The sequence below is a fragment of the Trypanosoma cruzi genome, genomic scaffold (assembly GCF_000209065.1).
Source record: "Trypanosoma cruzi strain CL Brener 1047053516027 genomic scaffold, whole genome shotgun sequence".
NCBI classification, from domain to species: Eukaryota; Euglenozoa; class Kinetoplastea; order Trypanosomatida; family Trypanosomatidae; genus Trypanosoma; species Trypanosoma cruzi.
The window spans coordinates 100,794-124,106 of NW_001849499.1; the positions used below are offsets into that span (position 1 = coordinate 100,794).

Genomic DNA, 23,313 nt, shown 5'->3' on the forward strand with positions numbered 1-23,313 from the left:
GGGGGGTGGGGGGGGGGAAGAAAAAGAAAAGGGCGGTGTATTTCTGTGTTTTTTTTTGTTTTGTTTTTGTTTTTTCTGCGGTGTTGGGTTTAAAGTACATGCACAGACATTGACGTGTGTGGATGTAAGTTATTTTAAACCAATTTGATTTTGTACTCGAAGTGCTTTGGAAACATTTGCAGCCGTCCAGGCTCTCACCGTTGCGAGCTATGCCGTAAATGAACGAAACCTCAACAGGGACATCTGTGGGCGTGTGGATGTCACTTTGTTGAAACAACAACAACAAAAAGGTACTGGAGGGAAATGGCGGGGGAAGTTGTGTGCACAGACCCACATCACACGTATACTTGTATATGTACATAAACCCGTTTGTGTACATGTTTCTTTTTTCTTTTTTTTTTTTTTTCTGTTGTTTGTTTTATTTTGGCGATGCGTCGGTCGTGGCTTCGGCGGAGGACGTGGGAAAAAAGGACACGAAGAAACAAACTGCGGGGGCGTGGGGCAAGTTTGTACATAATTTTTTTTCATGTTTTAAATTACTGCTTTGTCTGACTGCACGCTTCATTTTTTTTTTTTTTTTTTTTCGGTGTGTGTGCTCTTTGCAGTCAACAGGGATTTGTGCCACTGACTGTTGGGCAGGCGATGACACAGCACACGACAAACACACTGACGAGCAAAGAAAGCACGAATGGTAGGGCCCTTTTGGGCCGTGCCTGGACGGGGGTGGACGACGCGGAGGAGCTGAAGATTGAAATGGCGTGGACCCGCATTACACCAGAGCTCTGCGAGGGGATTTGCCGCACCATCGTTGATCGGGATGCGGATGTCCCCGTACGTGTCGTAGACCTCATTGACAACCAGCTTGGCCCGGAGCAGACACAAAAGATCGCGTCCATGCTTGAGTCCTCCACGGTACGGGATGTGTTGCTGCGGTACAATGACATTGGGAAAGAGGGATGTGATGCCCTGGCAAATGTGGTGAATGTCTCCACGAAGCTTCAATTGCTGGATATTCGCGGAAACGGCCTCACTGCTGCCTGTGTGCGTAAACTGCTGAAGTCCATTTCCATGTCTACCGCCCTTACACGACTGGGATTGAGCGCAAATAAGATTGGACATGAAGGTGCCGCATTGCTGTTTCGAGCCCTTGAGAAGAATGTGTATCTGAAATCACTTGATTTGTCACTGAACGAGATTGGCCCAAGTGGTGCCGAGAGCATTGCGCATCTTCTTGCACTCCCCGCCTCGCCGTTGAAAACGCTACAACTGTATGGGAACCATCTCGGTGTGGCTGGTATTGCGCTCATTGCCGATGCCGTAAAGGGGAACAAGTGCCTGAAGGATTTAACACTTGGCAACAATAACGCCACGGATGCGGCTGCAGAAGCTCTCGCCGACATGTTGCGGGAAAACTCTACACTTGAGACGTTGGATCTGCGCTCTAACACACTGACGGCGACAGGGGTACGTATTCTTGCGCGTGATGGGCTGGCAAATAACATTTTTCTAGTTTCACTCTCCCTTTCGGCTAACCCGATAGGAAGCGTTGGTGCGGATGAGATTGCCAAGACACTCATTATGCATCAGGGCGGGGCTTTGACTCGGCTTGATCTTAGTTCTTGCGAACTTGGCCCCACTGGCGGGATGCGCATTGCCAGTCTTATTGCCGCCACCATCACTCTCAATGAGGTGAATTTAAGCGGCAACCAACTTGATAACGAGGCGGCGGTTGTTCTTTCAAGGAGCATTGTGAACAGCATTTCCATCTCGATAGTTGACCTCTCCGCAAATGAGATTGGGGAGTGGGGGGCAAGCAATTTGATTGACGCAACACAACTCAACGCTCGTATATCTTCATTGTTGTTGCATGGAAATAACATTAACCGCATTGTTCAAAAGAAGATTGATACATTGTTAGGTGAACGCATTTCTAGAAACCGTTTGCTGAACCAGCAGGCATCCCTCCTCCAGCCAGAACAGTTGGTGAATTAAAGACCAATCAGCGATGTGTGCTCTTGTGGTGGTGACCACCGCTGGTTTTGGAGGGATCCAAGAAAAGGGAAAAAAAACCAACAAGATGTAAATGATGGTGATTCTTACAAGCCGTAGAAAAATTATGGGAGTCAAGGCCGTATGTTTGTGTTTTTTTTTTTTCTCTTTTATAATTTCCGCCTTGTAGATAATTGTACGTACATGCATGCACCTGTCTTTCTTTTTGTCTTCTTCAGTGTGTTATGATGTAAGTTTTAACTTTCTCGTGGGATAACCATTTATTTATACTGCCATTTTTTTCTTTTGTATAATTAAAAAAAGAAACAAACAAACAAACAACAACAACAACAAAAAACAGAATGTCACGTTCCAGGAAGGCACAGCGTGGCCAGAAAGTTCCTTTTCAAGAGCCGGCGCCTAAAACAATGGCGAAAAAGGCGACGAATACCCATTCAGCCTCCCTTTCGGGATCTTGTGGTAGCGGGAGGAACTCGAAAAGACCGAAAAAGAACACGAGAATGGAAATGGCAGCGCCTGTTTCCAACGCGGAATGCGACAATTTACATGAGAGATCGCTTATGCCTCTGCAATCGACGCATGATTCCTTGGAGACAAGCGATAGTCTTCCTCTGGAATTGTCATTACAGGCAGTTTTGAGAGCTATTTCTCCAACTCCCAATGAACGGGAGTACGCGCGACAGGTGTTTTATGATATGAATGCGACTCTTTCGAGTTTGGATTTGTGCGTGGAACTGTTTGGAAGTTGGTGTACCGGTCTTTGTATTCCGAGCAGCGATATGGATTTTGTTGCCGTGCAAAAAGGTGCCGAAATGTCTCCAAACGGTGACTCTAGTGGAATTGATCGGAATAGGGGCAGCAAGCACAACATGAGCTCCAAGCTGGAACGCGTGCTATCGGAAAATCTCATTGCTTCTAATATGACGAGAGGCGAGCGTCGGAGGCTTTATTCAGGAGCTCTGCGTGCTGTTGGTAATAAGTTGCGTTTATCTTCAGCCTTCGGCGGCATTCAACACATTGCTCATGCCAAGGTGCCTATTGTAAAGGCGGTCCATCGCGGTGGGAAGAAGGTGGATATTTCTTTTTTAAGGGACGGTGTGTTATCTTCTCATTTTCTTTGCGAGGAATTTAAAAAAGAGCCGTTTTTTCTTGCGCGCGGCATTATTATTTTAGTGAAGGCGCTTGTGGCAAATTGGTTCCTTGACGACCCGAGTGTTGGCGGCCTGGGATCATTTCCCATATCAATCATGGTCCTGTGGTTCCTCTATGCTGAGGTAGCTCAGCAATATCCACCGGAGTTTAGCAAGAGCTATGCAATATGTCTTGTCGGATTTCTCAAGTACTACAGTATGCAGTTTGACTACAAATGCACAGGTATTGACTACGCCAATAAACGGACGTTTGAAAAGGCGGCAACATCAGAGTTGTGCATCATGAATCCATTGAACCCCGGTGCTAACTGTGCCGTGGCGGCAACACTTTTTGGTTCTCATGTTGTACATAAATTTCTCGAAGCGTACACGCTTTTTTCTAAACTGTTAGAATTTACTTCCGATGTTGCCTGCGTGGAGAGGGCCGTGTTGCAAGCCTTTCACCGCTCCATTACTCTCGTGGGTGGCCAAGCGACGCTGTGGAAGCAGCGGGAGAAGAAGTGCCAAACAATTGAATCAGTGGATTTGCCTCAACATCTCTGGGAGGAGGGGACGCTGTTTTACATTGGCGATCCCATGGGCCGCTGATGAAGCACGGAGGCGTGTGGAAAAAGGAAAAAGGGCAACAACAACAACAACAGTAAAAAAAAAAAGGATAACGAGGAGTTTATGGAGGAGCAGAGCGGAGGCTGAGGATCTTAAGCGTACTTTTGGCATTTCGACTGTCTGCGGAATAGGAGAGGGCGATAAAACCTGGACTTGCATGTTTATCCGTTTATGCATACATGCGTAGTTGCGTGTGCGTGTGTGTGTGTGTGTGCCACTGTTTGAATGAAAACGTATTAAGCGGCCTTTATCTTCTTCTCTCCCAATTCCACGTGTCATGCCAGCGGCGGCAAGAGAATTCAGAGAGAGGAATCGCCCGAATGCAAATAAATAAATAAATAAAAAGAAAAACGGGAAAGAAAAAATTTTATTTATTTATTTTTTCTCTTTTTGATTTCACAATCGCTTCTGCCGTTTAACGCAAAGTCTTTGGTGGCAGCTTGGGTGGTTCTTTGCTTCTCCTTGCTTGCTTCCCTCCCTTTTTTTTTTTACTTTTTTTTTATTATCTTAATTTTTTTTTTTTTGTTTGGCGCCTCTGCTTTCTCATTGATTGATTTTGCGCTTTGCTCTTTTTTTTTTTTGTCCTGCTTTTGTTGCCTGGAAAAGAAAAAAAAAAAAGAATACATAGACGACGCGTATTGCAAAGCGTCATTGATGTTTGGAGAGCTGGTGTGTGGCCCTCCTGGCAGCGGGAAGACGACGTACTGCGAGGGGAAACGGCAGTTTCTCAGTGTGTATGACCCAACACGACCCGTTATTCTGCTGAATTTGGATCCTGCCAACGAAGACGTGTTCCCGTACCCTTGCGATGTTGACGTACGGGAGATTGTCTCACATGCGCGTGTCATGGAGGAGGAAGGCCTGGGCCCGAATGGCAGCTATGTGTTTTGTGCGTCTGTGATGGAGCGCAACATGGAATGGATTACTCGCATGATCGAGGAGGCGGTAGAGAGGCGACTGCGAGATGTTGTCTCAACAGCGGCGCCAATAACGACATCAAGTGGGTTGCTTTCGACGCGTGCCCCGTATCTTATTGTGGACTGCCCTGGACAGGTGGAGTTTTACTTGGGGTCGTATTTCATGCACGCTCTTTTTAAGGTACTGACGAAGCAGTTGTTGTGTTCCTTTTGTACGGTGCATCTCGTTGACGCTGCCGTATCCACGCGTGACGTGGCGACATATGTGTCAAGTTGTTTGCTGAGCATCACTACGATGATTGATCATGAACTCCCGCACGTGAATGTGATGAGTAAGTGGGACACTCTTTCCGCTGAGGAGGCGGAAGAGGGGGAGACTTTTTTGCGTGCTTCGCATTTCATGGCGGAGGATTTTGACCGCTTATGGAAGAAACAGCTGCGAAGGCGGCGACGTGAGCACCGCCGGGCGCAGATGTACCCTACCGGTTCGACTGACGCGTCTCGTGTTGATTCGAAATTGATGGAAAAGGACGATACGGATGTGGAGGCCATTGATTTGGAGCGAGACGGTGGGCGTTTGTATCACTACAGCAAGGCGGTGATGGACGTGGTGGATGGGTACGGTTTGGTGGGGTTCCAACCCCTTGACGTGCAGTCACAAGATATGATGCTGCGACTCACACGACAGATTGATGAGGCGATTGGTAATTTTGTGTGAAAGTGAGAGGAAAGGAAATGGAACAGGAGAGAATCGCACAAAAACCGAAAATAATTTTGCTTTTTTGAGTTGAATAAATTTTATTTCATTTTTTGATTGTTGCCGTCCACTTCTTGTAAATTCCGTGCATTTCTTTTTTGCAGCAGCTGCTGGAGTGGTTTTCTTGGAATCCCTTTTTTTTGTGTGTGTGTTTGTGTGTTTTCCCTGTACGATGGTGTATGTTTGTATGTGTGCGTGTACAAGAGGGAATCGTGTTAAATGGACATTCTGTTGTGGACTATTCGTACATCCACCGACAGCCAAGAGCGCAAGAAAGCGGAAGCGAATCTGCGACAGTTGCAGGAAGACAGTCCAGAGGAGTTTCTCTCCTTCACGTGGAATGTTATCTCCTCCCCGACGTTGGCAACAGAAGAACGCTTCTTCCTTGCCTCAACGGTGCAGGAGTTTGTTGAGCAATCGTGGCGTAATGGTGTTCCAAAATGGCTGCAACAGCTTACGATTGACCGCTATACTCAGCTTGTGCTTAGCGAAACTTTTCCCACCTTGTCGCTAGCTCGGAAAGTGGCTACGATCCTAAGCATTATGAGTACGCGTACCAAAGAAAAGGTTATGCCGGGCACATTGTCGTCACCAACGAAGCGCATTGTGGGGTTACTGTCCGATGCTTCTGTTTGGAATGCATCTTTTGTGACGGCTGACTCAACGGGATTTTTAACACAAATTCTTTTAACGTTGCATGTTTTCCTGAAGGAATTGCGGAGGAAGCGTTCCTGCAGTATTTTTTCAAAATTGTGTGCTTTTCTTGTCCCTGCCATGTCCAAGCTTTTTGCCGCCAGCGCATCGTGGGATCACGGCGAATTTTACATGCCCCTGTTGTACCTTATGAAGTGTGCTTTGCGTATTTTTGGTTATGGCGTGTTTGAACGAGACTTCCACACATATTTACTTAAAATAACGTGGGAACTCACACGTGCCGTAACGACACCGGAGCAGCATCAACAACAGGATCATCAATTACTGCAGTGCCGCCAACGTTTGTTGGAGTACGCTCTGAAGGTCCAACTGAGGGCGGTGGAAAATTTTGCTTCAAGTCTGAGTGAACTTTCGCCGGAATTTTTTTTGCCACGAACAAGTACTGTGGATGATACTGTATCTCTCTTTGGCCTTCTTTTTGCCATTATTATGACCCCGCTGGAATATACCGCATCTGAAAAGATGGTATTCCGATCCATGGATATATTTAGCAAATGCGCAATGATTGAGGAAACAGTGCCCTTTTTAAACGAGCCGTTGAAAGCACTCGTTCATTCCCCGCTGTTGCATCGTATTTTGGAGCGGGCGACTTTGCTGCTTGCAGATGACGTGCAAGAGTCCACGCTTCGGGAGTGGGAAACAAACCCAGAGCGGTTTGTTTTGGGTTTAACTGAATTAGTGGGCGCTGACGACGCTGCGGAGTCCGGCGCAGAGGAGTTGCTGCTTTCACTGACAGGGTCAACGAACTTTGCTGCACGATGTCTTGAGGTGGAGTGGCAAGTTGTGAATGCCTTTTTGGCAAGTAATGATCTTGCCCGTATTACAGCAGCATTGCATGCTGTTGGATTATGTTACTACACCATGTCCGTTGATGCGGATCCGGCGGGTTATGTTGCCTTTTTGACAGAGAAACTTCTTCCCCTTATTCGTGGTGAAGTTTTTTCCCCCAATTCGCCATTTATGATGCGACGTGTAGTTTGGATGATAGGTATGTGGTGTGGATCAGTGCAAGATACTTTTCTACGACGCCAGGTTCATGCTGCGTTTGGGTCTTTATTGGTTTCTTCAACCTCCACCGCAGTGTTATTGAACTTGCTGTCCACTATTAATCAATTTATTAATGATTCAAACTTTAAGCCTGAGGAGCTTCCAGTGGACTACGTGCACAACTTGTTATTGACAATTAAACATATTCTTCCGCAGATGCGTACTTCTTCTGGAGCGAATATTTCAGCAGAACTTGTGCAAGGATTGGTTTCACATGAAGTTTTTAATTTTTCTAATGCTGAAGTTCTTTTGGATGTGGTACTTCCTGCCGTGTATCGATTTATAAATGAAGCCAACGCCATTATGAAGGCAGTTAAGAAAGACGACGACGACGACGACGACGACTCGGAAGTGGATTTGGGTTCCTTGATGGTCTTGCTCCAATGCGCCGCTGCATGCACAAAACTCTCCACCCCAGCGACGGAAAATCGTGTATGGGCTTTGTTTCCTGATGTCGTTGTTCCTTGCACTCTTCCTGGCGGTAAATTGGCGCTCGTGGTGGAGGATAACGCGTGGGAACTACTCTTGGAAATGTGTATTACGGTCCATGCATGGAATCCGGTCACGCGTGATGCTCTTGCGTGGTGCTTTGAAAACATGAAGCGTGACGTTGAGGTTCTGCCTATGGTGGTGCGCTGTGCATATCGTCTGCTGCTGCTTTGCCCGGATCTTTTGGAGTTTGTTTCTGCCGAGCTGGTAGATCATGCGCTGGAATTGCTGATACGGGACCAATGCAGTGAACTTCTTACGGCAGTTTTTGGACTGCTGGCGGTGATGGTGAGACGGGGCAACACAGCATTGCAGTGCCATTTGCTGGATTCTGCGATTGGGCTTCTTCTTTCCAAGGAGTCTGTGCAGTTGGATACATACTGCATACATTTGGCGTTGCTTGTCACCTGGTGCCTGCCACCATACGGGGAGGCTGCTGTTCTTGACGCCCTTGTGCAGGACATTGGGCGTTACCCCAATGCGGAGTCTTTTTCTGAGCGTATTGTCCTGCTGCTCGATGTGTCACCAAGTATTTTGGTGACGGAGGAGTTGAAGGCCCTGCTGCGCCTGCTACTAACAGAACGACTGCGACCGCTTTTGACTGCCGATGACTTGACGATGGTGCAACACGCTTTAGAGGGAACCTCAATGCCACTGCAGCATGAGAGCCAGGAAGACGACATGTCTGAAGCCGAGCGTGATCCGGCAGAGATGCTCCTAGAGTTGGTTGGGGATCAAGGTGAACCGCAGGGGTCACCGCACATAGTGCGACTTTTCACTCTTTTTGGACTTAACCTAAACCGTCCATTTCTTCCTTCATATTGAGGTTTTTTTTCTTATGTATTTATATTTTATTTCTTTCGTTGTTTTTTGTGTCTACGTGTTGGTGGTGATGGCCTTGGATTTGTTCGCTTGTGTGTGAAATAGTGGCAATGAGCACACATATCGACATATTGGTGTGCCTTTTTTTTTTTTTATATATATATTAAAAACCCATTTGTTGACATCTACCCAAACGGGTTGTACTGGAAAAGGAGGAGAGGAAGGAAATAATTATAAGGAGTCAAAAGGGAGCCGTAGAAAAAGAAGACATGAGTGAGAAGGCGGAACCACAAGGGTCCGATTCCACGGGCTCTGGAATGAGGACAGCCACCGCTTTGGAAGGCCTCTCCTTTGTGGACGAAAACAAAATGCATCACGACTTTCGTCGACTGAAGGGCAATCAGATGTACTTTGTTGATCACTGCACCTTCTATGAAAAGAATGGGGCACGAGGTGAAAAACGCATTTTTGCTCTCACTCCCACGGCGTTCTTTGTGCTTGATTTTGCCGGTACAATGGAGCGGGCCAGCCCCTATGAGCTCATTACAGCCATGTACCAGAAGAAAACGAAGGACAAGAAGATTTTATCGTTAAATTCAGCCGAATATCATCTTTTGCTGAAGATTCCGACCGAAATTGACTGCCACATCAGCTTTGTTAACGCCAACTCCTTCCAGAATTGTACCCACGTGCTTGCCACGTTGTTACAGGCGCGGCGTGGGGCACCCTTCAGTGTGAAGGAAATTCCATCCGATAAGGAGATTGAGTTCTTTTGCAACGAAGTACGTCGGGAAGGGTATTACACCCCGCGTGAGGTGGCGGAAATTAACCGCCAGCGCTTCCATTTTGATGCCTTTATTTGCTCAGCTCGGTCGCATATTATGGAGTTGCTTTCGCGGTTGGAGGCGACAAAGGCTCAAATTACCACCCACGAGAATGAAGTTGAGGATCTCAAGAAGCAAGGCATCGATGAGAAGTCCATTCGACAGCGCAAGGTGAAGTTGGAGGAGAAGCAAGTGCGGCTGCATAAGCAGATGTCTCAAAAGCACGATGAGTGCGAGCGGGTCCTTGACACCGTCAAGGAATTGCAGGAGAAGTTGACAGCCCTCAGTGGCAACAAGGAGGCGCTGGTGGAGAAGGGCGTGGCGGAGATGAAGGCAAAGCTGAACAAGAAACAAGAGGGCACCGTGGCACTTCGTCGCAGTGCCCAGCAGAAGGAAAAGCATGCAGTAGTAGAAAGCGTCGCTGCATACAAGAAGGAACTGCATGCCGCATGGGCAAGTGTCACGGATGAGAAGAGAAGGAGTATTGTCTCACAGATTGAAGCATCTTTTGTGGAGTTGGAGCGGGAGTTAGAGGCTCTGTACCGCCTAGAGAAGTTCCTTGCCACGATCAATGGGAAATTGCAGGTGCAGAATGATCTGATCAGCGCACAGAACCTTGAGAAGGAAAAGTTCATCAATGAGCGTGAAAAGAGGGTGGTACTTTCACGGAACGCCGCTTCTGCGGGGCAGGGAGGAAATATTCTTGACGACCCCTTGATTAACCTTTCTGCACCCCCTGCAGGTGCTGCTATTGCTGTTGATGATCTGTTGGAAAATGTCACAGCCGATGAGGATCTTTTGTGATGAGGTTTTACCGTTACCGTGATAGGTGATAAGTAAGAATCGTATCCTCTCTTCTTTTGGTTCCTGTATTTAATTCTTAAGGGGAAAAAAAAAAAAAAAAAAGAAAATAATACCCATTACACACATGCACACGTACAGATAGATTACCTATTCTTTTTTTTCCCTTTTTTAAAATTTGTGTGTGTACGTGTGTTTTTCTGCGGGCTTTAACGGGAGTAACTTGTCAACAGTGACTGGGATTTTTTCTTCTTAGTTTGTGTGCGTATGACATGTGTTTGCCATGAAAAAAAAAGATAGGAGTTTTTTTTTTGTTGTTGTTCTTGTTGTTGTTTATATTAAACCTTTTTTTGACATTAATATATATATATATATATGTATTAATGTTCACGTGTGCGTGTGTGTCTGTATATCTCATTGCTTATATGTGTGGTTTCAGTGGGAGAAGTGTTGGTGAGAGGGGGAGGGAAAAAAAGATACTCTCCCATGCTTGACTGTGATGGATGTGTACTGCTCCTACTCGCCTTCTTTCTTTTTCCTCTCTCTTTGTGTAAGAAGCTTTGTGGTGACTCTCGGTTAACTCCGTTTGGCTTTAAATTGTTGAGAAGAAAAACAAAAAACAAGCAAACAAATATCAAAAAAAGAAGAGAAAAAAAAAAAAAAAGAATGATGATGCGCCGTTTGATGATTACCCCGCCAGTCGCTCGCCGCGTGGCCGCTGCGGTCCCCTTGTCCACCTCACTGGTGGTGCGTAGGGCGTCGACCGTCGCCATTTCCGTGCAGGGCCTGCATTACGTTGGCACGGGACTTGCCGCCATCGCACTTGCGGGTGTCGGCCTTGGCATTGGCACCATCTTCGGCAACCTGTTGGTGGCCTGTGCACGGCAGCCAAATCTGACGAAGATGTTGTTTAACTACGCCATTCTTGGATTTGCCCTGACGGAAGCTATCGGTCTCTTCGCACTCATGCTTGCCTTCCTGATGCTCTTCTCGTAGGCTGTCTTGGGTGTGGTTGATGTAGCAAAGAAAAGTACAGAGTAGAATGAGGGAATTAAAATTTTAGAATTATGGCGAATATGAACGGGAAATAAGGGAGTAGAATGCGTAAGAGAAAAGAAGGAAATAAGGACCGAGCGGAGGGGGTATTTATTGACGGCTCATGGTGGTGATAACAACTAGGACTCATGATGGATGACTCTGTAATATTATCAACTTTTTCTTTTTTTTTACTGTTTTTGTGTATTTCTGCCACGGATATCTTTTTCTTCTTCTTTCTTCTTTTTGTTTCTTTTCTTTTGCTTGTGCGTCGTGTATGCACTCACATGTACCCGCATTTCAGGTGTGTACGTTAGTTTTGGCCGTAGGTTTTGTTTTGTTGTTCAAAAAGTTTTTTCCCCTTTCGTTTTTTTGCGTGTTTTTTTTTTTTTAATTATTAGACCTGCTGGGTGGGTGGGGGGGTGGGTTGGGGCGCTGTTGGATTTAGTTTTCTGTTGCCGCCACCGGTTTTAAGTTTTTTTTTATTTTTTTTTATTTTGTTTGTTTGCTTCTTTGCACACGCACACAAAAAAAAACTTTCTTCCCGTCACCGTTTTTGTGGCTGCAGTTTGCAGACGCCGTTTTGGCTGGGGGCGTGTCTGAATGGTGGTGAACGAGGCGCCATGGCTGACGAGACGATTGGAGATTGTTTTCATGATTGCGATGTTTCTCATTTGTCTCCTCTCGGATGCATTAAAGTGTAAAAACGGAAACGCGTTTTTTTGCATTGGAGGGTCATCTGCGATGTGCGAGCGAGACGCGAACGCGTTTTGGTGCGACGACATGGTGCTGCCTCCCACTCCAGGGGACGACACGGCACGGTGCGAATGCACAGCACACAACAACTCCCTTCTCCTCGTGCACATGGTGGAGGTGGGCCCCTCTCTCACGTCTGTCCCGGCGATAAAGAGCATTCGGCGCAATAATCGCTACTTGTATCGCATTCCCATTGCACCACTTGTGGTGTCTGCACTAAGAAATAGGACAGGAACTTTTATTACATCAAATACAACAGACGGCATATTTGGCGCCAGACTTTTTGCGCCGTTGCGTCGTTCAGTTGGACTTGACTCACCCGTCCTGGGGAAGTGTACAAAGAATACAAGTTCACTGAACATATCCTACAGCTTTGACAATTTATTGCTCTCCCCGTCATCATCATCATTACTTAGGGGCACAGAATCCATGATTCCCTTTAAAAACGACCGCTTTGCTCTCCAAAAGCACCTTCCAAATCTACAACGTGTCTTTGGTCAGCTTCTTTTGCGACGAAGTACAGAGTTGGAGTCCGACCGAGGGTCGTGTTTAAATGCCCACCTTGTTATTGTGATAGCTGTTGTGCCGGGTACACAGACGGCATGGATAAATAAGAATGCTGAAGCCGTTCCAACGACTCTGTTGGACGTCAATACGTATGTTAAAAAAACGATTAGTTTGTATTTACGCAAAAAGCCTCGTTATATTCGGCTTTTGAAAAACGTTTGGTTTGTTGGTATTCCCATTGGATTCCCCGTGCATCGCGACTTTAATTTTAGTACTGATTCCACTGTTTCGCAGAGCACCAGTGATCACGGATCTGGAGAGAAAAAAGAGAACTCTCCTACAACTGTAGGGGATTTCCCATTCAATGTGTGTCACCCCGGCGTTGAGAAACTGGAATTGTGCCGTGAGATGTGTCAGCATTATGGGAAGCAGGTTTCACAGTACCAGGCGGCAAACAGCGGATTGCAGAAAGCAACGGAGACAATTGGAGGACGCGTGGGGCAGCGCAGTTTTTTTCTTCTGTACCGCGATCACTTTAATACAGAATCGTATTTTGAGAGGTCATACTGGAAGGATTGTTTTCAACTTTCTATCAACGGGAGCTCTGCCATGGCAAGAAGCGTTGCGAGTAGTCTTTTTTAGTTACGTGTGACGTTTTTACTCATGTCGGTTTGCACTCCCTATCACTTCCCCCACAGTCTAGCCGCGATGTTGACAGTGGCTGTTGTCGTGGTACTGACTATGACATTCCGGCTTGATCACGAGTAAATATTATGAATTTGATCCGATTTTATTTGTGAGAACTCTTTAAGCGACTTCTATACATGGATTTCTACAACTCTGTGTCTTTGCGTGTGTCCAAATAAAAAAATAATTATATATATATATCCTTTTGCTCCTTTATGCTGGTATTAATTCCTTTTTTTCTTTTGTTGTGTGTTGTTGATTTTCCATGCATGGGTGCATACACGCACACACAAACACATATGTTGTTTTTTCATGAGTCTGCGATTTGATTTTTATTTTTTTGTTTTTTTCTTCATCTGTGGACATTTGAGGCTCGTTGAGAGGGGGTGGTTCTAGGTTGATGAGACGATGCGCTTTGATCACAGTCGCAGTCACGTCGACATCTTTTAATACCGCTTCTGCCGCTGCGATATCGCAGTGGGGCGCGAGGCGTGTTTCTTATCTTCATGATCAACATGACCACTGCAAGTCTTACCGCAGTGCAACTGCGTTCAAACTGCAGCCACACGAAGTGAATGAGTCGAACGTCCCGTCGGCTCGGGAGGTTATGGCGATGATTCCATCGACTAAAGAGTTGCAGGAACAGTTGCCATCCGCCCTTGAGCTGGAGGCAAAATACGTCCGGCCGGCGGCGGTGAACGCGGGCCCGGTGAGGCGGCAGGAGGAACCGCCACTGTGGCCAAACAGCGACACGGTGGAAGAAATCATGGAGGAGATGCGTTACGGTAGCGTCGAGGAGGGGGATGTTGTGCCGTCGCCATCGCCCGAACACATTTTACTGGCCTGGCGTGCGCTGATATGGGGCACGCTGTATGCTGTCATTGGAGTGTCTTTTGTGGTTTACGTGGCAATGTACACATGCGGAATGCGAGGCGTGGGCGATGTATTGGGGTACACGCGGGGTCGGGCAGAGCGTGAGCGCAGTCGTCTCGCTAAAGATGGAGAAGAGGTGGCTTATTATGTGGTGGATCTAACCAATCCTTCTACGCTTATTGAGCAGGTGCGGGAGATTTGGAACGCGCTGCAAGAGTTTGCCGAAGACGGGGATAAAGACGAGCATGCATCCTCTTCGAGAGAAGGGGGCCCACGTGTGTCTTGAGTGCGTCGAGAATTGGACGACGGCACGCAAAATGGAGACGAGGGTGAAAGGGAGCGGGGGAGGAAAACAACCACCCGAGAAGAAGAAGAAGAAGAAGGAAATAAGGAAAAGCGCAACGTCAACACATGGATGCATGGATTTGCTCCACGCAGAGGCGTCTACATCTTTACGGGCGCATGCGTATCGTAAAACGATTGTCTCTCACGACACTCCGTTTCCGTTTTTTTTTTCTTTTTTTGAATTCTTTCTTCCATAAAAATATATATTTAATGAGAGAGAAATGCGGCTCTTTTGGCTCTGAACGAATGAGTCCCCTCCTTGCGGGCTGCATTGTTATATATGTATATTTATATATATATGTATAATTTTTCCTTGTCGAGACTCTATTCTCATTGAATACAAGGTATATATATGAAGGGGGTTTTGTTGTGAGTACTTTTATGCGAATACGACAACAGTTTACCACACATATTATTCACAAGAAATAATAAAAAAGAAAAAAAAACAGAAGAAAAATAGAAGAGGGAGGCTTCAAGAAGATGATTCCTTCATTGGCGAATGTAAAGCATATTCTCCTTGTGTTGAGTGGCAAGGGTGGCGTCGGAAAGTCAACAGTGGCCTGCCAACTTGCGCTTGCCCTGACGCATGTGCATGGGAAACATGTGGGTTTGTTGGATGTTGACATCTGTGGGCCGAGCGTACCAACGATTTGTGGAGTAGTGGGCCGTGATGTTTATCGTGACGAAAAGGGCTGGCATCCCGTTTCTCTTGTAGAGGATGATTCAACTCCCGGGGCGGGAAATCTCAAAATCATGTCTATTGCATTTCTCCTGCCAAGTGACAAGGATGCTGTTGTCTGGCGGGGCCCAAAGAAGGATGCCATGATACGACAATTTGTGACAGATGTGCAGTGGGGCACGCTAGACTATCTTATCATTGACACTCCGCCGGGCACAAGTGACGAACATCTCACGCTCTGTGAAATACTCCAGCCGTTTAATCCTACTGGCACCGTGATTGTCACAACGCCCCAGGATGTCGCAACGGATGACGTGAAGAAGGAATTGTCATTTTGCCACAAGATGGGGATTCGTTGCCTTGGTGTTGTGGAAAACATGTCGGGCTTTGTCTGCCCCCACTGTGCTCATTGTACCGACATCTTTTCCCGCGGTGGTGGAAGGAAACTTGCTGAGCTTTATGAGGTGGAGTTTCTCGGTGCCATTCCCATTGACCCCATGCTTTCATTGGCCGAGGACAAGGGTCAGTGCTTTCTAACAGCGGAAAATGATGAGGGAAATGAAACGGTGACAGCGGTGAAGAACGTTATTGGTGCCATATTGAAACAAGTGGAAAGAGCATCGTTTCAGGAGTAAATGAAGGAAATTATAAATATTGCTTTTTGGGTACGTGGAATATATATGTTTTTCCACTACTGTCTGTGTCTTGTTTTCCTTCTGTATGTACATTTGTGTGTGTGTGTGTGTAGATGTGTGATGTGTAGGTTTGAGGCATCTTTACGGTATCGCTTTTTTTTTTTTTTTTTTTTACCCGCCGCAGGAAGGGGTTTATTTATTTATTTTTTGAACGACGGGCAGACGTCGTTTAGGGCAGCACAGGAAGGAAAAGATTTTTAAGGTAACGGGAGAGAGGGAGAGGGAGGACAAACAAAAAAGAAGGAATTTTGAATGCCACGGCGCAAATGTTTTGAGGGTCGTCGGATATGTTTGCGAAAGGCCCCAAAGGATCACACACTCTTGGGACTTTGTGTCATGTACTGCGGGACGGGCTACCGCGGATTGCAGCTGCAGACCCACGCACCAACGCATCACACCGTTGAAGGGGTGTTGATTCAGGCAATGAAGGATGTTGGGCTCATCGAGGCGATTGAGCGGGGTCGTGTGAAGGGAGACGTGCATCATTTTTCGCGTTCATGTCGTACAGATCGGGGCGTGCACGCAGTACGGAACCTTGTTTGTCTTTTTGTTTTTACAGAGCGGATTGAGGCGTTGGGTGGGTGCGAGAAAATAAAAGAAATGTTAAACACAACATTGCCCTTGACGATACGAGTAGCGCGGGTAACGCCTTTAATGGGCAATTTTATTCCCCGCTTCTCTTGTAATCGGCGTGTTTATCATTACTTAATACCGGCGTATGCTTTTGTGGCACCGTGCGACTACTGGAAGAGTTTTTATGAAAAATTCCCACAGGCAGCTGAATTACTGCGCCGCTGTTATGCAGAGGCGCGTTCTTTTTTGGATTTATCCCCTGCTGAATCGGATCCGTTACTGGCAGCACTTTTGGCTGCTGTAACGCGTGCGAATGACCTTCTCCTCCGTTATGTGGTGGGGACGCATCGTTTTCATAGCTTTTCCGTTGATGTGCCGCAGCGCGGCGTAAGCGGGTGGAACCGCAAGGTCATCATGCCGAGCAGCAATGAGGCCGTGCGATCCGTGTACCGCTGCGAGATTGCCCCGCGTGTTTTCTTGCTGCCGCGTAACACCACCGGGTTAACTCGGGCGGAGTTTCAAGCCGCGCTGCAGATAGTGGGGAAAGATTCTTCTCTTGCATCCTCCTCTGTATTGCTATCATCTCTGTTGGAGGCAGCCGTAACGGCGGAACGTTCCTCGGTGGATGACTTTCCGAGTGACGCTCCGTTACCTTTTTTGGTTTTTCAAATTGAAGGCAACTCGTTTCTTTTCAATATGATAAGAAAAATTGTTGGGACACTCATTGCCGTGTTAAGAGGTGCCAGAGAGACGCTTTTCGCGGAGGCCGTATCACCCGATCGGCGTGTTGTGTGCCCGCTAGCTCCAGGGCCGTATTTGTATTTGTTTCTTTCGACGTATCGCCGGTATGACACGGTTGTGCGTGGCAGCCGCTCGGTGCGTTTTCGTCCGATTGCACACGAGTGGCGTGGCGAAGTCACTGAGGCGGCTGCGACTTTTGCTCGTTCTTCCGTTGCAGCCGATGTCGTTGATCTCGATCTTAACCGTACACCTGCCATTGGCACGTTGCTTGCCGCACGCGATGCTGCACGCCGAGTCACGCGTCCCTGCTGGGAAGAGGAGGAGGACTGCCATCTTTTGTCCTTGAAAGATTACCATCCGGTCGCTGTGGAGCCACACCCGCCCTTTTCGGAAATGACGATGTTCCTGCGATCTCTGCGGGTGCACAATTGGAGCATTGAAATTGTAAAGTCACCCGCTTGTGCCAGTGTTGTTTCCTCAAAGGGAGGGGGCCATTTAACTTCCAACAAGAATGATGATAAATTGAACAAAACACACAAGCGACAGAGGCAAGGACTGGCAGAAGACTCGGCAGCCGAGGGAGGACGACCACTGAAGATAAAGCGATCTTGTGAGGATACGAGTGGTGGAGGGAGTGGAGAATCCTCCGTTTTGATGAAGACTTTGGATAACAGGGATGCTGGCAACAAAGAGAGCCCGAAAATGGATGCTGATGCTGATGGCGATGACGATGATGATGACGACGACGGTTGGATTTATGTCGCCCCAACGGAAGAAGCGGCGAGAAGCAAACGCCGTGCGCACCACCAAAAACAAAGGGAGCGTTCCCGTGCGTGGGTGCACGGCGGTACCGAAAAGGAGGGAGCGGCAGCCGATTGGGAAGGCGATGGGGGAGGCAGCGAGTAATTTAAGCAGGTGATAATTTTGCCTCACTTTTTCTGTCAGAAGGGGTCTAAGAAAGTTGGAAATTATTTAATGGCAAAGAGAATATATATATACGGTTATTGGGATAAGTGAACATGATTTTATTTATTGGAACTTGGCCTTACTTTTATTTTTTATTTACTTTTTTATTTTTATTTACTTTTTTTCTGACCTATTTAATGGGTGGTCCTTCATTGTATTAGCGGCAGTGGCTGTGGCCGTTTCTGGACGAAGCATGGGCGAAGACCACATTTTCAAGTCGGGTGTGTCGCACAATTACTATGGAGAGGCATTGTATGCGCAACAGAAGCCTATTCCCTGTCCACAATGCAAACGTGTTGGGCGTCTTGCTGGGCATCTAAACGAGATTTACCGCCGCATCCCCAGGACTCAGTGGGAGGCCCTTGTACTCTGTCATAGATGTGGCGAGAATGTCTTGCGTCACGAGGACATGGCAACTCATCGGCGTGTGTGGTACTGCTCATACTGCGAGATATGCCTTTGTACCAAATGCCAACGATAACTGAAGGAAAGAGACGATGCAAAATGCCGCCCATTCACGGGTATCATTCTTGTATTGTCTTTATGTGTTCCTTCTTATTTTTTTTAATGATGATGTGTGCGTTTTGGTGGCGTCGATTGTGATGAAGATCATTTGGCTTTCTACCGCTGTGTCTCGTAGTAGTTGCTTCGTTATTATCATTGTTTTTTCTGTGGTGTTCTTTTTCTTTTTAAATCTTTTTTTGTCTTTTTGCGGATGGTAATGCGGAGAGCGACTCGTTTTTTTTTTTTTTTTTTTTTTTTTGTGTGTGTGTGTATGTTCCTTTTCTGGGCAACAGAAATGAAAACGAAGTTTAATAAATGTATGCATGCATGTGTACATATGTGGGCTACCTTTCTTGTGGTTGCACTTGTTTATTGTTTTTACTTATATATATATTTTTTTTTTGTACGTGCTTCGGTTGCTTGGCGTAGTGTGGTGCTGGAAGTTGGGGTGAGGAGGGGCTCCTGGCGTGTGTCTCTGTGCATGTTGGGTGCTGGCAACGGAATCGAGTCAAGTCTTAGTCGTTTCTAATGACGGCAGATGTGGGCTTGTTGTCCCACAAAGAAATTGGCAGGGCACGCTCACGCTGCCGTGCATGGATGATTCGATTGGCGAAACACTTGTCTCCTCTCGATGCCTATACCGTTAGGCCTGATGGCTCCCAGCCGTTGGATTTGATTGCATTGAATGCGGGAGTACAGGCAGGTGTTAGTCCCTTTGCGCTGCGTCAGGCCCTTCTTGCATACACACAGCTGCCAGAGGATATATTAAATATTTACTTTAGTTCTCTTCTCCCGTTTGCCTTGGTTCATTCAACGATGCCTGAAATGTCATTGATGCCACTTGTAACAAAGGCCTTTGGAATGGAGATGATGGTTGAAAATACCCTTGGGGTTGTGTGCGTGATTCGTGTGCCGAATTTATGGGCCACCGGATCATCACCCCGTGGTGGACTTTCACTTCTGTATCTACTTTGTTGCAGGGCTGGGGCTGTATTGGATGCAATTCGCCGCTTTTTTCAGCCGCCAACATTAGGAGTGGACGAACGCGTGTTTCATGGATCACCACCAGAAGATGAGGATGATGCTGGCGTGCGCGTACTTTTCTGCGAACCGATCGAGGAAGTGCCGGGACTATATATTGTAAAGGAATTTATTACGCAGATGGAGCATGACGCCGTCTGGTCGGAGTTGAAAGGACCAAAGGCTGCGGCACTGGAGTTGGAGACTCTCGCCCACCGCAATGTTGCGCACTTCAACCGACGGTTTTACTATGGTGTGAATCGAATTGGAGTGGAAGGGGATTCCGTTAATGCGAAGCCAGCCTTTTATGACTGGATGCAGCGACGTCTGAAGAACGAGGATCCAAGGCGAAAACTGCAGGACTATCCTTCTGTGGCTCAGACCTTTTCTTGTGACCAACTGACAGTGAACTTTTACAATTATAAAGACGGGGATACGGCTGCTTCAGGTATTGCCCATCACGTCGATTCCCATGCATCGTTTATGGACTGCATCTATATTGTTTCTCTTGGATCCCATACAGTTTTGGAGTATAATCGACACGGCGTACCACCAGACGTGGCAGAAACCTTTGGTGTTTTTGTGGCGCCAAGAAGTCTGCTGCTCATGACAGGGGAATCACGTTATTCGTGGACGCATGGGATTGCTGGGAAGCGGGTGGATATTCTTAGTGATCGAATTCCCCCCGTGTGGCGCGGGGACCGTGTGAGCCTCACGTGGCGATGTGGTCGTGATGCTCCGCACCGGCGCATCCATTGTATCTGTAAGGAGTTGTGCGATGGTGAGTAAAGCAAGAATACATTCCATTTACATGCTTATACGCATATGTATTTATTCCTTAAGTTTATATTCTTTTGCCTTGAAAAGGAATGCGTATGCGATAACTTTATTATTTTTTTTCTGTGTTTTCACTTCTTAGCCTGTTGTTGGTGGTGTTGTGCAGGAACAACAGCAAATGAACCCTGGGGAACTAGCAGACGCCATGGCATCCCCCGCACCCCGTAGAAACTATGGATACCACATAAGTAAGTGGTCATATATGATGACTTCCCTTGTTTTGCTTGCGGCGGTGCTCATCTCATGGCTGCAACAAGAGGAGCGGAGTTTGATTGGGCGAACACTTTTTGTGAAGCCCAAGTTTGTTCTGGATGGTGGCAGTTTTTATGCCACAACTGAGGATGGAAAACCTGTACGACTGCGTCTTCGGCTTTTGGAGGCCCCAGAACTTGATCAGCCACACGGTCGACGCTCCCGCCTTCATTTGAGTCAACTGCTGCTCAATCGTCCCGCACCGGATGTGCTTTGTCGTGTGACGGGAGTGGATGATGTCGGGGGTCTTATCGCAGATGTTTTCATCCCCGGCAACGGCTCGGACCCGAGGAGTTTGAAAAATGTGCAGGAAGAAATGGTGCGTCAGGGGTGGGCGTGGGCAATGGAAGGCGGCTTCGCTCCCAACCAAAAACTGCGCGCCATTATGAATGAGGCGCGTGAGGCCAAACGAGGCCTCTGGGAAGATGACAGAGCCGAGATTTTATACATGGACCGTTTGATAAGAAGACGGAAGTTAGGCCTGCCATCGCAAGCGGCAAGGCAGCGTCAGCAACACGGCGGTCGGAGTAGCCCTCGTTTTCGTTGAGTGTTGCCGCAGCTCGAGCGGTTGTGATCTCCACATTGGCGCTAATTGTGGCAGAAGTGTCTTTTTTTTTTTTTCCCCTTTTCGAGTTACACGCTTTTGACGCAGTTTTCTGGGAACTCTTTCAGTGACGCAAGTTGACGTCGCAGATGTGTGCGTGCGATCCAAGAGTGAAAAATTCATCTTTGATCCTTTGGTTGTTTGATTTCGAACGGTTTTTTCTTTTTTTTTTTTTTTTTTTGCATGGCTTTTTGTCTCTGTTGGTGCGTTTCCCTCATTTTTCAGGGGTTTCTCGTGCTGTCTTTAACGCAAAAAAAAAAAAAAAGAAAAAGAAGAAAAGGAAGGAACGTGTGAGTGTACGCACATCCGTGAGAACTGAACAAAAAAGGGTGGAAAAAAAAAACAAAAACAATAAAAACGTCACACACACACACACACGCACTTTTCAATGCGCATTACACGTGGGTTTCACATGCGAATGTCGCGGGTGCAGCGTCAGGTAACTCTGCCATCAACAACGAAACTGAACCCGGCCCCTGACCATTACGTGGCATGGGGTAAGGCCATATTAACAGAGAATTATAGACGCGTGGGCCCGGAGCATATGTTCCGTACCGCTATTCGTGCACAGCAGCAACTGCAGGGCCTTGCTGATAAGTGGACTCCTGACGCAAAGGTGTATTGCTGTGGCTCTATGGTTACATACGGACAGATGGAATGGGGAAGTGATCTGGATCTTGCTTGCATGTTCGATGATCCTTATCCTTCTCATGAGGTTCAAGCAAAGCGAACAGACAAACTATGGACTGTTATAAAACGTTATGTCCCACACTATCTGCGAAACAATCTTCTTGGTCTAACAGAGGCCCGCACACCTGTGGTGAAGCTTCGGTTTGCCAATGACGAGAAGGTTGCCCGTGCGCGGTACACACCATTGAGTGAGGAGGAAGATCGTAAGGCCCGTACGGCGCTTTTGGATGTGCGAAATCAATGCATTGATGAACGTGAGGTGGAGTACATTGCGGATAAAATGGGAAGAGAAAACGTAGAGGGCATTTGGGTAGACCGCACAACGTACGGCTGTCGTATTGCCATTCAGTGCTCCTCAAAGGAGCAGATGATTGAGGCAATTGGATTTTTTCCAGATGGTAAAATTATGACTCGAGGCATGCGTGAGGACTATACACGTGACGTGCTTGATCCACGTTATGTACCGGAGATTTTTATGTATCGCTGGGATATTTCTTTTGTGGGATATGGTGTGAAAAACAGCTATCTAATTCGTTACTATTTGCACAACGGTCCCAGTGCCACGCGACACGCGGCGATGGCTGTGAAAGCATGGGGTAAAGCCACAAATGTGGGCGCAGGATCTGCCGCGATGCTTACATCTTACGCTGTCACCATCATGTTTCTTTATTATTTACTTGTCACGCAGCAATTACGCTGGGTCGACCCATGGTCTCTCCCGCATCCGGCGCATCTCCCGCGATATCCCGATTACTCTCCTCTGCCTGAATGCGATCCGACGGAATTGGGGCGTTTATTGCACGGCTTCTTTATTTTTTACGCCCATCATTTTGACTATGAGAAGGAAATTGTCAGCCTCAGCCGTAATCGTCGTAGCCAGCGCTCGGATATTGGGTGGATTTTTCCACAGAACAAAAAGGGTACTTTTAGTTATAACTTCTGCATCGAGGATCCATATGAGGATGTGGGGACCGGGGGGCTCAACTTGGGTCGTCATCTCCATCCTGCAAAGTTTCAACTTGTAAAGCAGGAATTCCTGCGAGCGGCGCAGTGCATGGAGCGATTTTCCCCATTGACTGCGCCTGAGAAGTCGGTTCTTGGCGTTCGCCGCGCAGAGTTGCGCCACTTTGATAGGGGAGATAAAGAAAGAGATTGGTGAGGTGGAGCGGAATGAAATAGCGATTGCATCATGAGACCCCGTTTGTTTGGCTCTCGTTGTTTTTCTTTATTTTCTATTCAGACCGTTTTCTACTTTCAAATACCGCCACTGTGTACGCCCTGCATGAGCAATCTGCCATCCATGCATTATATTGTAAGAATATTGGGAGCTTAAAACAAATTGTTTACATTGCTTAATTAGGATTTATGCATGTTGTCGTCAATATGCATATATATATACTGTTCTGGAAAG

General features: G+C 47.1%; 14 protein-coding genes across 14 annotated transcripts, besides 29 other annotated features; all 14 read left to right on the forward strand.

Moving 5' to 3' along the window:
- Positions 1-23,313: a sequence feature (heterozygous, non-Esmeraldo-like haplotype).
- Positions 39-74: a sequence feature (T-rich).
- Positions 381-425: a sequence feature (T-rich).
- Positions 565-584: a microsatellite.
- On the forward strand, positions 643-1,992 carry Tc00.1047053507517.10 (hypothetical protein, conserved; the record flags this gene model as incomplete). Its single annotated transcript, XM_805691.1, has 1 exon — positions 643-1,992. The coding sequence occupies one exon, from the start codon at positions 643-645 to the stop codon at positions 1,990-1,992; it is 1,350 nt and encodes a 449-aa protein (XP_810784.1).
- Positions 2,306-2,346: a sequence feature (A-rich).
- On the forward strand, positions 2,352-3,749 carry Tc00.1047053507517.20 (DNA polymerase sigma-like protein, putative; the record flags this gene model as incomplete). Its single annotated transcript, XM_805692.1, has 1 exon — positions 2,352-3,749. One exon carries the CDS (start codon positions 2,352-2,354, stop codon positions 3,747-3,749), a length of 1,398 nt encoding a protein of 465 aa, XP_810785.1.
- Positions 3,956-3,981: a microsatellite.
- Positions 4,092-4,151: a sequence feature (AT_rich).
- Positions 4,247-4,295: a sequence feature (T-rich).
- On the forward strand, positions 4,422-5,402 carry Tc00.1047053507517.30 (hypothetical protein, conserved; the record flags this gene model as incomplete). The annotated part of the gene is made up of 1 exon (XM_805693.1): positions 4,422-5,402. The coding sequence occupies one exon, from the start codon at positions 4,422-4,424 to the stop codon at positions 5,400-5,402; it is 981 nt and encodes a 326-aa protein (XP_810786.1).
- Positions 5,661-8,516, forward strand: Tc00.1047053507517.40 (hypothetical protein, conserved; the record flags this gene model as incomplete). The annotated part of the gene is made up of 1 exon (XM_805694.1): positions 5,661-8,516. The coding sequence occupies one exon, from the start codon at positions 5,661-5,663 to the stop codon at positions 8,514-8,516; it is 2,856 nt and encodes a 951-aa protein (XP_810787.1).
- Positions 7,524-7,547: a microsatellite.
- Positions 8,655-8,683: a sequence feature (AT_rich).
- On the forward strand, positions 8,783-10,141 carry Tc00.1047053507517.50 (uncharacterized protein; the record flags this gene model as incomplete). Its single annotated transcript, XM_805695.1, has 1 exon — positions 8,783-10,141. The coding sequence occupies one exon, from the start codon at positions 8,783-8,785 to the stop codon at positions 10,139-10,141; it is 1,359 nt and encodes a 452-aa protein (XP_810788.1).
- Positions 10,226-10,248: a microsatellite.
- Positions 10,442-10,478: a sequence feature (T-rich).
- Positions 10,494-10,523: a sequence feature (AT_rich).
- Positions 10,744-10,805: a sequence feature (A-rich).
- Tc00.1047053507517.60 (ATPase subunit 9, putative) lies at positions 10,805-11,134 on the forward strand (the record flags this gene model as incomplete). The annotated part of the gene is made up of 1 exon (XM_805696.1): positions 10,805-11,134. One exon carries the CDS (start codon positions 10,805-10,807, stop codon positions 11,132-11,134), a length of 330 nt encoding a protein of 109 aa, XP_810789.1.
- Positions 11,398-11,435: a sequence feature (T-rich).
- Positions 11,553-11,573: a sequence feature (AT_rich).
- Positions 11,649-11,688: a sequence feature (T-rich).
- Positions 11,777-13,078, forward strand: Tc00.1047053507517.70 (hypothetical protein, conserved; the record flags this gene model as incomplete). The annotated part of the gene is made up of 1 exon (XM_805697.1): positions 11,777-13,078. One exon carries the CDS (start codon positions 11,777-11,779, stop codon positions 13,076-13,078), a length of 1,302 nt encoding a protein of 433 aa, XP_810790.1.
- Positions 13,297-13,324: a sequence feature (AT_rich).
- On the forward strand, positions 13,524-14,282 carry Tc00.1047053507517.80 (hypothetical protein, conserved; the record flags this gene model as incomplete). The annotated part of the gene is made up of 1 exon (XM_805698.1): positions 13,524-14,282. The coding sequence occupies one exon, from the start codon at positions 13,524-13,526 to the stop codon at positions 14,280-14,282; it is 759 nt and encodes a 252-aa protein (XP_810791.1).
- Positions 14,360-14,379: a microsatellite.
- Positions 14,619-14,646: a microsatellite.
- Positions 14,762-14,805: a sequence feature (A-rich).
- On the forward strand, positions 14,822-15,655 carry Tc00.1047053507517.90 (nucleotide-binding protein, putative; the record flags this gene model as incomplete). The annotated part of the gene is made up of 1 exon (XM_805699.1): positions 14,822-15,655. One exon carries the CDS (start codon positions 14,822-14,824, stop codon positions 15,653-15,655), a length of 834 nt encoding a protein of 277 aa, XP_810792.1.
- Positions 15,738-15,781: a microsatellite.
- Positions 15,809-15,828: a microsatellite.
- On the forward strand, positions 15,968-17,935 carry Tc00.1047053507517.100 (pseudouridylate synthase I, putative; the record flags this gene model as incomplete). Its single annotated transcript, XM_805700.1, has 1 exon — positions 15,968-17,935. One exon carries the CDS (start codon positions 15,968-15,970, stop codon positions 17,933-17,935), a length of 1,968 nt encoding a protein of 655 aa, XP_810793.1.
- Positions 17,735-17,775: a microsatellite.
- Positions 18,080-18,132: a microsatellite.
- Positions 18,189-18,476, forward strand: Tc00.1047053507517.104 (hypothetical protein, conserved; the record flags this gene model as incomplete). Its single annotated transcript, XM_805704.1, has 1 exon — positions 18,189-18,476. The coding sequence occupies one exon, from the start codon at positions 18,189-18,191 to the stop codon at positions 18,474-18,476; it is 288 nt and encodes a 95-aa protein (XP_810797.1).
- Positions 18,734-18,758: a microsatellite.
- Positions 18,882-18,902: a sequence feature (AT_rich).
- Tc00.1047053507517.110 (hypothetical protein, conserved) lies at positions 19,028-20,308 on the forward strand (the record flags this gene model as incomplete). The annotated part of the gene is made up of 1 exon (XM_805701.1): positions 19,028-20,308. One exon carries the CDS (start codon positions 19,028-19,030, stop codon positions 20,306-20,308), a length of 1,281 nt encoding a protein of 426 aa, XP_810794.1.
- Positions 20,475-21,155, forward strand: Tc00.1047053507517.120 (hypothetical protein, conserved; the record flags this gene model as incomplete). The annotated part of the gene is made up of 1 exon (XM_805702.1): positions 20,475-21,155. The coding sequence occupies one exon, from the start codon at positions 20,475-20,477 to the stop codon at positions 21,153-21,155; it is 681 nt and encodes a 226-aa protein (XP_810795.1).
- Positions 21,368-21,393: a microsatellite.
- Positions 21,463-21,491: a microsatellite.
- On the forward strand, positions 21,601-23,061 carry Tc00.1047053507517.130 (RNA editing 3' terminal uridylyl transferase 2, putative; the record flags this gene model as incomplete). Its single annotated transcript, XM_805703.1, has 1 exon — positions 21,601-23,061. The coding sequence occupies one exon, from the start codon at positions 21,601-21,603 to the stop codon at positions 23,059-23,061; it is 1,461 nt and encodes a 486-aa protein (XP_810796.1).